The 15003-nt window shown below is 33.3% G+C and overlaps 1 protein-coding gene across 1 annotated transcript; it reads right to left on the reverse strand.

Annotated features, from left to right (window-relative positions):
- Positions 1-1404: 1404 nt before the first annotated feature.
- LOC129889018 (receptor-like protein 15) lies at positions 1405-11993 on the reverse strand. Its single transcript, XM_055964115.1, is given in 6 exon segments — positions 1405-1685; positions 8094-10109; positions 10924-11071; positions 11168-11322; positions 11325-11522; positions 11599-11993. Coding segments are annotated over 6 exon segments (3087 nt in total). The 5' UTR covers positions 11954-11993; the 3' UTR covers positions 1405-1470.
- Between the last annotated feature and the right edge of the window lie 3010 nt (positions 11994-15003).

Raw genomic sequence — 15003 nt, forward strand, 5'->3', positions numbered from 1 at the left:
AACAGTGTTGTGCCTCCATCTTATATGTTGATATTTTGTACTAGAACTCTTTTTAAGAAGCACTGCTCTGTGCTTTTTATTTGATACTATGAGAAATCCGAAAAAATTCAAAAAACCTGAGAAACCCGAAAAACCCGAAAAAACTCGAAAAACCCGAGAAAAATTGATATCGAAAAACCCAACTTTTATTGGTTTGGTTTGGTTTATAGATTTAATAACCCGACACAAATAGTTTGGTTTGGTTTGTAAAAAATCCGAACCAACCCGATCCATATACACCCCTAGTTGCAACATCTGTCTCAGTATAATGGTCCCTTGCAACAATCCGATCAAAGAGCTCATCACCTTATGCATAACAATATTATCCTAGTGATAAGCATCATTTAGGATTATAATATTAAGTATAGGAGGGTGTGGAGGACCCACATTAGGGTAGAAGGCTAGTTCATAGTCCCGTTTTTCTCTTTTATTAGTAGGCGTATTAGTGCACTATAATTCCCTATAATTCCCTATGGTCTGATATCTATTATCATTTATTACCTTCATTACTTTCTGTACTTTGATTGCCTATCTTGTTTTTCTATATCGCTTTGAACTCTTTATTCTTATTCTTATCTGACTTCTTTTTTATTTGATTTTACTGAGCCGAGGATCTCTCGAAAACAGCCGTCCCACCTTGTGGAATTTCACTGGGTCGTCAGTGTTGTTGTTGTATATTGAAAATTAATGTAAGTAAAACTAATTAGTAATAAATCTAATTTTCCATTCCTTTAAAGCCTTGGACAATTTATGTGGAATAGTCCTAACCAAAAGTGAGTTCTAATTCAAAAGTGAATCTTAAAATTAAATAAACAAATAAAAGGATCATGAAAAAAAAAGACTGATGTTATTGATAAACCTAAAACAAATAGTATGCAAATTATTTTTTTACATAGAATTATAGGATTTGCATCCTTTAAATAAATAATTATATAAGATAATATTTAAATTCATTTAGAAGTTAAAATATTAAGACTTCTTTAAATGGAAGTATATATTTTTTATTTATAAAAGGTAAAGCATTGATTAAAAGTGTACAAATCTGATGCAGTCTTCACTAAGAGCCTGTTCCATTGCTGAGGTTTGTGTTATGCTCATGGTGTATATCATATCTAGAGTTGTAACATTCAAAGTCAATTTCATTATCTGCTCTGCTTTCTGTGATGATAATTTTTTTTTTCAAATTGTATGAAAGCTCCTGTTTCTCTCTTCTTGTGGTTTCTGTAGAATCAAACGATTCTACAGAAAGTGGAGTTGGGTGATGAAATAAGACTTTCTATCTCTGAATCAATTTGGACCAAGCCTTTAATTTCCCCTATAAAACAATGTAACTTTTAAGTGTGATTTTAATTCCTAATTAATAGTATTAAACAAAATTTTGATAAAAGAGGCTGACAACATAATACTGGTTACAACAAAATTATAAAACAACTACCTAACCAACATTTTTCTGTACCATGTGCTCTTGTTGGGTGTAACAATGTTGTCCAAGAGAAAATAGTAACAACAAAACATCAATGCCTCTATCATCCTAAACCATGCTTTTCTCCAACAACGATTGAAGTAGAGCGCTGTAGCTAATCCCAACAAGATCGCTCCATAAGACACAACAAACCCAATGTAAAAATACTGAATATCCTCCAAGCCTGTGTTGGGTTTAATTGATAAGTTTGAATGGGAAATTGAGGGAAAAAGAAGTGGAGAGGAAAATGATCTGTTCTCTCTTACTTTATTAAATAAGCTTTGGTCCCACATAGGTGGTGGAAATGAAAAGTCTCCTACTTAAAAGTAGAAGCACTCCTTCATGTTGCTAAAGGGTCAAGAAGAGGGTCTCCCCTCGCGCCGTCGTTGTCGTCGCTCGGCTACGGCTACGGCTACGGCTACGGCTACGGCTACAGATTTGGTCAATTGATATGATTGATTGATAATCTTTTTGGACCTTAATTAATTTAAAATATTTCTCTCCGTTTTTCCAACAGATTTTTGAAAGGTTGCAACCTTGTCCGAAAAGTTGCAAACCTTTTCTCAACAGGCAAATCTTTTCCCAACAGGTGCCTTTTCTTAAAAGGTGCAAACAGTCTATATATGTCTCTTAATTCTCAGAATGTTCCATACGAAATTTTTGAAACAACATCTTCTTCTTCTTCTTCTTTCTGCACTTCCTAAAACTCGTGTGATATACAACCATCAAGTAGTTCGCAGTCACCATAATTTGCTGTACCGCTATTCTGGTGAGTAAATCGTTCTATCTTGTGAGGAAAGATTCCAAAACCTTTGGTACATTGAGGGGAATAATTTCCTTAAGGACACACTGTGCATTCAGTGGGCTCGGTTTCTTGTTCTTATATAATTTTACCAAACACTGTTCTTATTTTCTGTTCTGGTTCTATCTTTTATTTCAGATTCTGTCTTTATTACTTTCAGAAGTTTTTGTTACTGTTTAATATTTTCCAATACAGTTTTCTAACAATCTTAAGGAAATTACTGTTATTTTTGTTTTTCTGATTAAACTGTATTCTATTTTTGGAGACTAAAACCTATGTAGTTTTCTACTCCGTATGAAATAAATATTCTGACTTGAAAAGTGTAAAAACTTTGTTGGAATATTAAAGTTCATACTTGTACAACGATTTGAAGAGTATAAAAACTTCATCGTTATTTTTGTAAAAGGTCTGATATTCTGAAATATTAAGACAGTTTGTCTATTTTGACAGTGAAAAGAAATGACAAATGCTACTACTACTACTTCTACGACTGTTGCTGCAACAAGCCGCACTTCTGTGCCACCGGCAGAAAAACCAGGAAAATTTTCTAGAGCCAACTTCAAAGGATGGCAGCAAAGGGTGTTATTTTGGCTTACCACTCTTGGTATGCAGAAGTTCACCAACGAAGACCCTCCTGTGCCCGCTGCTGATATGCCGACCAATGAAAATTTTATGATTACTGAGGCATGGACACAGACAGATTTTCTATGCAAGGGCTACATCCTAAGTGCTTTGGATGATGATTTGTACAATGTCTACAGTGCTGTGAAAACTTCTAAAGAATTGTGGGATACACTTGAGAAGAAGTACAAGACTGAAGACGCATGCTTGAAAAAAATTGTGGTTGCTAAGTTCCTAGACTATAAAATGATAGATAGCAGAACTGTTGGAACCCAAGTTCAAGAACTACAACTTATTTTTCATGACCTTATTGCTGAAGGTATGGTAGTTAATGAAGCATTTCAAGTGGTTGCGATGATAGAAAAGTTGCCTTCTTCGTGGAGAGATTTCAAAAATTATCTAAAGCACAAGCGTAAGGAAATAAAGTTGGAAGATCTTGTGATTCATCTCAAGATTGAGGAAGATAACAAAATAGCAGAAAAGAAGTCGCATGGAAATTCAATAATTATGGGAGCGAACATCGTTGAAGATGTTGCTCCAAAGAATAAGAAAAGGAAGCAACCTTTTGGAAAGAATCAGGAGCAGAACAAGAAAAAGTTCAAGGGCAATTGTTATAATTGTGGGAAAGTTGGACATAAAGCTCCAGATTGTCGTCTTCCGAAAAAGGACAAGAGAAAGGGACAAGCCAATATGGTGGAAAATAAAGAAGGTATCGATGATCTGTGTGCAATGCTATCAGAATGCAACCTAGTAGATAATCCCAAAGAATGGTGGCTTGATTCGGGAGCTACTTCGCATGTGTGTGCAGTTCGAGAAGCCTTCTCTACTTATTCCCCTGCAGCACCTGATGCGACGATCTATATGGGAAATTCTGCAACTGCTAAGATTGAAGGATATGGGAGAGTATTTTTGAAAATGACATTCGGAAAGGTGGTGACGCTGAACAAAGTGTATCATGTTCCAGAAATGCGAAAGAATTTGGTGTTTGCCGGCCTTCTTATCAAGAATGGATTCAAGTGTGTTCTAGTTTCAGACAAAGTAGTTGTCAGTAAGAATGAAATGTATCTAGGAAAAGGCTACCTCACTGAGGGTCTTTTCAAACTAAATGTAATGGTTGTTGATGATAATAAAATTTAAGCTTCTTCGTACTTACTTGAGTCAAATAATTTATGGCATTCACATTTAGGACATGTCAATCATAAAACCTTGCGAAAACTGATTAACTTAAATATATTGCCTAACTTTGATTGCAATAAATCAAAATGTCAAGTATGTGTTGAATATAAGTATGCTAAGCATCCTTATAAATCTATTGAAAGGAATTCTAGTCCCTTAGAATTAATTCACACAGACATTTGTGATATGAATTCTACACCAACTCGTGGTGGAAAGAAGTATTTTATAACTTTTATTGACGATTGCACTCGATATTGTTATGTATATTTGCTTGATAGTAAGGATGAAGCAATTGATGTATTTAAGCAATATAAGAACGAAGTGGAAAATCAATTGAATAAAAAGATAAAAATAATTAGAAGTGATAGGGGTGGAGAATACGAATCTTCTTTTGAAAAGATATGTTTAGAATATGGAATTATTCATCAAACTACTGCCCCCTACACACCACAATCAAACGGAATTGCAGAAAGGAAAAACCGAACATTAAAAAAAATGATGAATGCTTTATTAATAAGTTCCGATTTACCGCAGAACTTGTGGGGGGAAGCTATCCTTACAACTAATCGAATACTCAACAGAGTACCCCACAGCAAAACACAAACTATTCTATATGAACTATGGAAAGGAAGAAAACCCAACTTGAAATATTTCAAAGTGTGGGGGTGTTTAGCAAAGGTCCAAGTTCCTTTGCCCAAAAGGGTAAAAATCGGACCAAAGATCGTGGATTGTGTTTTTATTGTCTATGCTACAAACAACAAAGCTTGTTGATTTTTTGGTTCACAAATCGGACAATCCTGAAATTAACGTTAATATGGTAATTGAATCAGATAATACTGAATTCTTTGAAAATATTTATCCGTATAAAACTAAATGAGAGTCCTCAAGTGAAAGATCTAAATGACCACGAGTAGAACCAAAGGAAAGTAAACCAACCGAAGAGGATCCAAGGCGTAGCAAATGTCAAAGGATATCTACTTCCTTTGGACCAGATTTTGTGATATTTTTGCTTGAAAATGAGCCTCAAACATTTAAAGCTGCAATGTCTTCTTCTGATTCAGCATTTTGGAAAGAGGCAATCAATAGTGAGATTCAATCAATTTTAAATAACCATACATGGGAATTGGTTGATCTTCCTCCTAGAAATAAACCTTTAGGATCAAAATGAATATTTAAAAGGAAAATAAAAGCTGATGGCACTATTGATAAATATAAGACAAGACTTGTGGTCAAAGGTTATAGACAAAAAGAAGGTCTTGATTACTTTGACACATACTCGCCGGTAACAAGAATAACATCTATTCGGGTGTTATTGGCACTTGCAGCTGTATATGGTCTTGAAATTCATCAAATGGATGTTAAGACGGCTTTCTTAAATAGAGAATTGGAGAAAGAAATTTACATGAAACAACCTGAGGGTTTCGTAGTTCCAGGTAAAGAAAGGAAAGTGTGCAAATTTGTTAAGTCACTTTATGGACTTAAACAAGCACCTAAACAATGACATGCGAAATTTGACCAAACAATATTGGCAAATGGATTTAAGATTAATGAGTGTGACAAATGTGTTTACATTAAAAATACTTCAAATCATGAAGTTATTATTTGTTTATATGTTGATGACATGTTGATAATGAGTAAAGACATTGCCGATGTAAATGCTACGAAGCGTATGCTTGCTAGCAAATTTGACATGAAAGACTTAGGGGTTGCTGACTTAATCTTAGGAATTAGGATCCATAAAACTCCACAAGGTCTAGCATTATCACAGTCACATTATATTGAAACCATTCTTGATAAGTTCAAGTATTTTAAATTTTAATGTTGCAAAAACTCCAATTGATGTAAGTTTTGCACTTCAAAAGAATGAAGGTAAAAGTGACTCACAATTAGACTATGCACGAGTTTTGGAAAGTTTGATGTATATTATGAATTGTACACGACCAGATATAGCATGTGCTATTAGCAAATTGAGTCGATTCACGAATAATCCCAATCAAACTCATTGGATGGCAATAAAACAAGTCTTGGGGTATTTGAAACACACTCAAAACTATGCTTTGCATTATAATAAATATCCCGCAGTAATTGAGGGATATAGTGATGCAAATTGGATCACCAGATCATATGAAGTTAAATCCACAAGTGGATATATTTTCACCGTTGGTGGAGGAACAGTGTCTTGGAAATCATCAAAACAGACATGCATCGCCCGCTCTACAATGGAGTCAGAATTTATAGCTTTAGATAAGGCTGGTGAAGAAGCTGAATGACTTCGAAATTTTTTGGAAGATATTCCATTTTGGCCCAAACCTTTGGCACCTATATGTATACATTGTGATAGCCAAGCGGCAATAGGGAGGGCAGGAAGCGTTATGTATAATGGAAAATCGCATCACATTCGACGACAACACAATACTATTAGACAACTACTCTTTAGTGGTGTTATCACTATTGACTACGTAAAATCAAGAGATAATGTATCGGATCCACTAACAAAAGGCTTATCTAGAGAGGCTGTTGAAAGATCATCGAGAGGAATGGGGTTAAGGCCTAGGACAAGTCATCATGGCGGTAACTCTACCTAGTAGACTGGAGATCCCAAGAACTAGGTTCAAAGAGATCAAACAAAGTTATGATTGGTGGTTCAACATTGTCAAATAACTCAATCCATTCTCGTGATGATAACAATGTTTATAAACAAAGAATAAAACCTTAAGGCTTTTTAATGAGTTAATACAACATTAAAAGTTTTTTAATGATTATCTAAGTCTGGCGGAAAATGACTAGATAGTGTGTCTATAGGACTACACGTTTAGAAATCACCTATGTGAATGTGAAGTATAAGCCGCTTCAAAGGGAATGACGGTAAAGGCCCATTCTCTATGCATTCACGAAACCAGGCGGTGTTCATGGCTGAAAAGAACACAACCGTGAGAACCATAGATGATTGATGATTAATTGTGTGACTTATGTTGTCTAGTTATACAACAAAGTTCGACGGTTCAAAGATATCGCATCTACCGATTGATCGAGTATATCCTATATAAGTTCACTATGGAAAGTTCAAAGGAAAACCTACTTATCCAGATGCAATTAATTTTCGCTTGTTATCACACACTTATCCGTGCATTTCTTTATCTTGTAGACATTCCCCATTCATGTGGGGGATTGTTGGGTTTAATTGATAAGTTTGAATGAGAAATTGAGGGAAAAAGAAGTGGAGAGGAAAATGATCTGTTCTCTCTTACTTTATTAAATAAGCTTTGGTCCCACATAGGTGGTGGAAATGAAAAGTCTTCTACTTAAAAGTAGAAGCACTCCTTCATGTTGCTAAAGGGTCAAGAAGAGGGTCTCCCCTCGCGCCGTCGTCGTCGTCACTCGGCTACGGCTATGGCTACGGCTACGGCTACGGCTACAGATTTGGTCAATTGATATGATTGATTGATAATCTTTTTGGGCCTTAATTAATTTAAAATATTTCCCTCCGTTTTTCCAACAGATTTTTGAAAGGTTGCAACCTTGTCCGAAAAGTTGCAAACCTTTTCTCAACAGGCAAATCTTTTCCCAACAGGTGCCTTTTCTTAAAAGGTGCAAACAGTCTATATATGTCTCTTAATTCTCAGAATGTTCCATACGAAATTTTTGAAACAACATCTTCTTCTTCTTCTTCTTCTTTCTGCACTTCCTAAAACTCGTGTGATATACAACCATCAAGTAGTTCGCAGTCACCATAATTTGCTGTACCGCTATTCTGGTGAGTAAATCGTTCTATCCTGTGAGGAAAGATTCCAAAACCTTTGGTACATTGAGGGGAATAATTCCTTAAGGACACACTGTGCATTCAGTGGGCTCGGTTTGTTGTTCTTATATAATTTTACCAAACACTGTTCTTATTTTCTGTTCTGGTTCTATCTTTTATTTCAGATTCTGTCTTTATTACTTTCAGAAGTTTTTGTTACTGTTTAATATTTTTCAATACAGTTTTCTAACAGCCTGATGAATCCTCACCTCCATCAATCTTGGACCTATTTGACGATTTAGGACTACCACAGTTGTTGTCTAATGGATAACCACAAAGAAGAGGATTTCCTTCATAGCTGCTTTTGTCAAAAGTTGCAAATTGAGATTTAAAATCAGGCACTGCACCTGATAAGTTATTGTATGCAACAGTGAATATTGCCAAAGCATTTAGCTCAAGTAGACCAACAGGAATGCTCCCATTCAATCTGTTGTGGGAAAGGTCTAAACTCTCGATTTCCTGTAGATTGGAGAAGGTATTTGGTATTCTTCCGGTGAGATGGTTGTGGGATAGATTCAATGCATGTATATTGCTCATATTCCCTAGCTCCATGGGAATTTCACCAGTTAATCTGTTACTTGAGAGATCAATACCTGACATATAATTTAGAATGATTCCCTTATAAGTGTATGAGTTTCTTTTCGTTGAAAACTGGACCAGAGTTTCCACATCCATAAAAAATGAGAAAACTAGAATTTCATGACGATCATGGTAGTGCCTTTTCAAATGTATCCAGCCCAAAAAATTAAACCATTGATGATGAAATACTATGCTAAAATAATGAGTCCTTATCTTTTCATCCTTTTCGGCTTGTGTTAAGTAACCCAAACAAGGAAGGAGTGGACCATAAAGCTTATTGAAAGATAAATCCACAATAGATAAGTTGTTCAGCATACAAATCTGGGTTGGAATCTCCCCTCCCAATTGGTTATTGCTAAGGAGAAGGTAGTTTAGACTATTAAGTGAGCCTATGGTGTGTGGGATATTTCCTGTAAAATTGTTGTAGCGAAGATCCAACGTTACCAGAGAAGAGAAATTGAAAAGTACATGTCCCAATTCACCACCCAATTGATTCTTCTCTAGATGTATGTGTTCGAGAGGTAAAGAACTCACACAAGAAGGAATAAAGCCTGAAAGCCTGTTTTCGGATATAGCTAAGACATATATACTCTTCAAATTGCAAATCTCAACTGGAATCGAACCTTGGAGATTATTTTCGGACAAATCAAGTTGTAGCATTCTTGTATTATCCCTAACCCATCTCGGAATCTCCCCAGTGAAATTATTCCTGCTAGCATCCAGTACAATAAGGGATCTGGGAAAAATGTTACTAGGTAGTGGTCCTTCAAAGTTATTGCCATTCAAAAACAAAAATGATAAGATATGTGGCCTGACTTCCTCCGAAAATATTTTTCCTTTCAGCTTGTTGTTTGACAACCGAAGGTAGAACAATTGTGGAGAACCAATTTCCAGATCACTAGGAACTCCTCCAGATAAGAAATTGTTAGATAGGTCTATAGTTTTTACATGAATGCCACTAATCTTGGAAGGTATGGGACCTTCAAGATAATTTTGTGACATGTTCAAATTACTAAGCTTTGGGAAGGCTAAACTCATATTTTCTGGAATATGCCCATTTAGTTTGTTATTAGAAACATCAATCATCACTAGATTATGGTGAGGACTCGATGGCAACTTCAATGGTCCGTTGAAAGCATTATAACTACCATAAATCGCTGCAAGTCTGGTGTTATTTTCTAACAACCATGTTGGAAAGTTTCCTGGCAATTGATTTCCATATATAACAAGAATCCTCAAGTCATATTGGTAGTGAAGGAAAGAAGGCAATTTTTGAAGGTTCATACAATCATATATAGCAAAAAACTCCAACTGGAAATTTGGGATCCAATTTTGGAATTCGGTATCTGTAATTATTGTATTAGAACCAACATTCAAGTAGATCAATTTTGTATGGTTGGAAAATTGCCTGAATGACAGAGGAACTTCAAATTGGTTATCAGAAATATCCAGGTACTCAAGTGATGTGAGTCTACTCCAAATAGAATGTGAGGCTATATTTCCGCTCAAGTAATTCTCTGCAAAACTCAACCATCGAAGTGATGTCAAGTTTCCCAAACATGAAGGCAGTGTTCCCTCAAAATGATTGTGTACAAAACCCAGCTCTTCAATATGTTTGAGTTCACACCAACCTATATATATATATATATATATATATATATATATTTCAGAGACATTTAGCAAACACACCAGCTCTTCAATGTCTTATTATATTTTTTGTGTCTATGGGTGTGTTCTATACAAAGGAAAATATTTTCTAAGAAAATATATAGGTGAGTTTTCTTACTTATTTTTTTGTGTTTGGTGCTTAAATAAAACATATTATTTTAAAAATATTTGTTTAATCTAGACAAATAATATGAGAGGTGAGGTGTGGGTAGTCAGGGGCGGAGCCACATGGTGGCTAGGGGTTTCATCCAAACCCCTTCGGCGAAACAATTATACTATTTATACATGATTAAAATCATTTTTTATGTATAAATAGTAGATTTCGAACCCATTCGATTAGTTCGTGTGTCTACTTCTTCAGATTTTGAACTCCTTTATTGAAAATCTTGGCTTTGTCACTGGGGATAGTGGAATGGGTATATGGGAGATAGGTGAAGCTGATGTGTGTTCACAAGACACAATCAATGTGGAATGTCACTTATAGAGTTTGTTTTTTCCTACTCTACAAGTGAAGTCAGATCTCTATACCGAACACACCCTATATTCAGTGGCGGAGCCACATGGTGTCCAGGGGGTTTATCCCTTCGGCGAAAATTTATAATATTTATACATGATTAAAATAATTTTTTATGTATAAATAGTAGATATTGAACCCCCTTCGACTAGTTCGTGTGTCTACTTTTTCAGATTTTGAACCCTCTATTAAAAATCTTGGTTCCGCCACTGCCTATATTCGTGAAAATGCAGGCATTAGGAAAAAGAAAAAAAATACGCTACCTTGATGAAGGAGGGAGCCGTTATTGGCACCAAAAGCCAAGCTCAACACTTTAAGAGAAGTCATTTGTCCAATGTTTGGTAGAAAGTTGTCATTTAAGGAAGATCCTCTCAAGTATAGGTACTCTATCTTGCTCAGATTTCTTAATGCTTATATGGATAGAGTCAGAAAAAAGAAACAGCAAAATTTTCATATTTCAAAACAAAAAGAGATGATAGAAGTAAGGTGGACAAATTTTGATTTTGAGTAAACTATGGTCGGAGCAGTGAGATCACTATTTTTATAAGAAAGTGACTTAAGAGATGAGAATGATTTTAGGGATTGTAAGACTCTGCTTGAGTTGGAGTTAGAACTTCCCAATAGTAAATTCCGCAGAGAACTCATTCTTTTGCTACCTGTTAAATGGTGAGCAAATAAATCATATAAAATATACTGTTATTATATGTCGGTATGCTGAAAGTGGTTCCAACATGTGCACCAAGTTTTAGAACCTCAAGAGATGTAATCCAACATAAAGATGATATTAAAACTTTAGGATGGATGGGATTAAATTGCAAATCGACTACTTTCAGGTTGGGAAGCTTCCTTAGTTTACTGAACCCTGGATAACAAAATCAGACATGTTAGTAGTGTATATATATCACAGAAGTCTCTCATGAATACAAGATTGATCAGACCTTCATTCTTTGTCCACCCTATAATATTTCTGGAAGACAATAAAAGAACTTGCAGTGACTTAAATGGAAGAAAGAGAGAGGCGTTAAATCTCCAACCATCCTCTGATCCAAGCCTTGTTTCGAGATTGAGTTCGATAACTCTACCTGATGCTAAGCTACATTTTACCCTATTCCAAAAACAACAATCTGTAAAACCATTGGCATTATAGCCTGCCCAATCAACCAACAATTCACCATTCGAACTCATTATGTTTTCTTGCAGCTCTAAGAGAGAACTTCTCTCTTCCTCCCAACAACCATTGGCCATAATTACCATCACAAAAAACATCAACAACAATAACTTAATGGTCCCCATCCCTTCTATTATTCCTTTACTTTCTTTTCTGGCACTCTAATGTGCTATCTAGCTAACAGAGTGTTTATATAGGAACTATACAGAGCTACAACAATAAATTTAAGTTTGAATAGTTCAATTTCAAATTTGACAATGTAAAGTGTGTAATTTGTTCACATGTGAATCACCTTCAGGACATGGTACCTTAACTTGTGTAACACGGAGGAGATTAATAGATCCTTACTTTAAATTAAATACTAAGAATATCTATTCACTCCCTACCTTTCAATTTGTTTATCATATTATTTTTTTAGTTCGTTTAAAAAATATTTTCTCTATTTTTTTTTGTTTGTCAAATTTTAGATTGACACATCCATTAAGAAAACAATAATTGAATAATGAGTTTATCATTTTACTTTTATTAATTGATAGTTTTTCATCAAAGATTTTTAAGAAGTTCGACATATTTTAGAGACGTTAACACACTAAATAAATGGAGGATATAGTAGGTAGAAATTTTTTATACTTTCTTGATTTATGAAAAAAGACAAGTAAAAAGGAAAATCAAATTAGGAAATATTTGACAAGTAAAAAAGGACGGATGTGTAATATCTCTAACTTTTTTTTTGAAACTATTTAATTTCAACTATCAACATATATATTTAAAACTATAAGATTAAAAACATTTTAATACATTTATAATTTGACATATCTTTAATTTAAAATTACAAAAATTTTTTTTACTTAAAACTCTATATTGTAATGCCGGGTGAAGCATGAAGCAACTAAAGCTCCTGCTTTAGCCCCCTAATTTTGGGGGACCCAAAAATTTCTAATATCTGTATATATATTAAATTTTAGTTTTATACATATTTATTCATCAATATAAATAATTTTTTTATACTATTAAATCATCTAATGGACCTTTATAGATAAACTCTTTAAAATATGATATTTGAAATTTTAAAAATAAGACTCGTTCTTGCTACAATATATGAAATATTATCTGAAAGTGTAAAAATAATGTTCACTAACAATTATATAACTTAAACTCATACATATGTATTAATATTTTAAAAATATTTATTATTTAAAAGACAAGAATATAATTTTGTATAATAAAAAAAAGAAAATAAAGCCGTCGAGCATTAACTAGAATATATGAATTCAAATCAAAATATAATATAATTGTTTTCTCACAAAATGTATATCAATGCATATGATGTCGATAGCTCGAGGAATATCCAATTAAAAAAAGAAGAAGAGAAGGACGAAAATTTAATTACAATCTCAAGAAAGAACCGTTACAAAATTTTAACAACCAAGAAACACCCCAAAATATTAAATACCTTTCAAGAGAGATTAAAACAATTGGATATATTCGAAATCAAAAAAAATATTACTTGAAGAAATCGATTAAAAATTATTTTTTGACAACTTTGCAGATAAAATATTAGAAAAATAGACTTCAAGTGAAATATATTGTTTCCTCGTAATACAGACGGTGCAAGAAGTTGGGGCGAATAACTAACTGATTATCAATTAGTAATGAATTAATTACTTGTGTGAGCTTCTTTTAATAAATAATTATTGTATTTAAATATATTTTTAATTATTATAATCTATAGCAATTTATAGCAATATTATAAACCCTACCCGATTCATCATATATTAGTTGACACATTTTTCGTTTGCACACCTATTAAAAAAATATTTTTTAGACTTTATTATTATTCCTTTCTCGATGAGTAATTTCTTGATTTTTAGAAATATAATAGAGAAAAGACATAAAGGAACACCTGAAGTTGTTCCGCATTTTCAAAAGACACCTAAAATTTGCGGGGATCCTATTACCCCATGAAATCATTTCAAATCACAATAAATAAACACTTTTTGACCAATTTTCACAACTAAGTGTGTTTTCATGTTTAATAGGCGCGTGGAGGAGTAAAATACACCTCCAAATCAGTGTTAAAAATGCCTCGTGGCGCTGCCAATATGGATTTTCTTCTTTAATAAAAGACCCACTTCCCATTTTCTCCAAAACCTCCATTGATAGATGTTGAAGAAAATATCCATCCTCAACGAAATTTTCATCTAGCTTTACTAGCTTCAATTTTTATTTTATTTTATTTTATTTAAAAGTTATGAAATCAACTAATTTGTAAATCTTGAAAGTGCAATTGCAAACAAATTTCAACACTAAATCAGTAAAATAAATATCCAAACTTAAATCAGTCTTAAACTAACACTATATACATATGAATAATAGATAACACAAGAAGAAAACATCAACAAATCACTACAAAGATGATTTTTTTTCAAAAAATCTTCTTTCAAGAAGCTTCGATCAATATATCTTCCACATCTCCAATCCATACCACTTGACTACTATTATATAAAAATAACTTTTTTTTAACAAAAAATTGCATTCAAATCAAGAAGCCATTAACATGTGAACCTTCATTTCTTCGTTTTGACTCCATAATTCAAGAAATTATCATAGTAAAATAAATTTATTTTGACTATTGAAATGCTTTAGTGTTTAGAGTGAAAATCTGAAATGGGTTTAGGGTTAAATGGAGCGGGTCAGAATTAAAATGCGAATGAGTTAGAATTTTATTTGATTTTTACTAAATGGGTTGGAAAAAAAGTAATTATATTATTAATTGGGGATGAGACACACGCTCAGGCATTGAGAATACAAATTGTACAAAAAGTGTGTATTTATTGTGATTTGAAATGTTCCGTTTGGTAATAAAATCTTCCAAAGTTAAGATTTTTTTAAAAAAATTTGGAACAACTTCGGATGTCACTTTATGTCTTTTTTCAATATAATACAATCCTAAGTAGAAAAAGAATAAATAATAAATAAAATTTAGTTCAATAAAAAAGTGACTCATGCCAATATAGTTTTAAATGATGTAACCCATCCTTTTTTTTTCATATGAGAACTTATATTTTAATTGAATTTCCAATTTAGAAAATCTTTATATTATTAGTGTATATAAATCAATTTTTTAACAAAAGAAAATCAAAAACCAGTCAAATCCATTTGAATTTTGGCATAA

This window comes from Solanum dulcamara, chromosome 5, assembly GCF_947179165.1.
Source record: "Solanum dulcamara chromosome 5, daSolDulc1.2, whole genome shotgun sequence".
Classification (NCBI taxonomy): domain Eukaryota; kingdom Viridiplantae; phylum Streptophyta; class Magnoliopsida; order Solanales; family Solanaceae; genus Solanum; species Solanum dulcamara.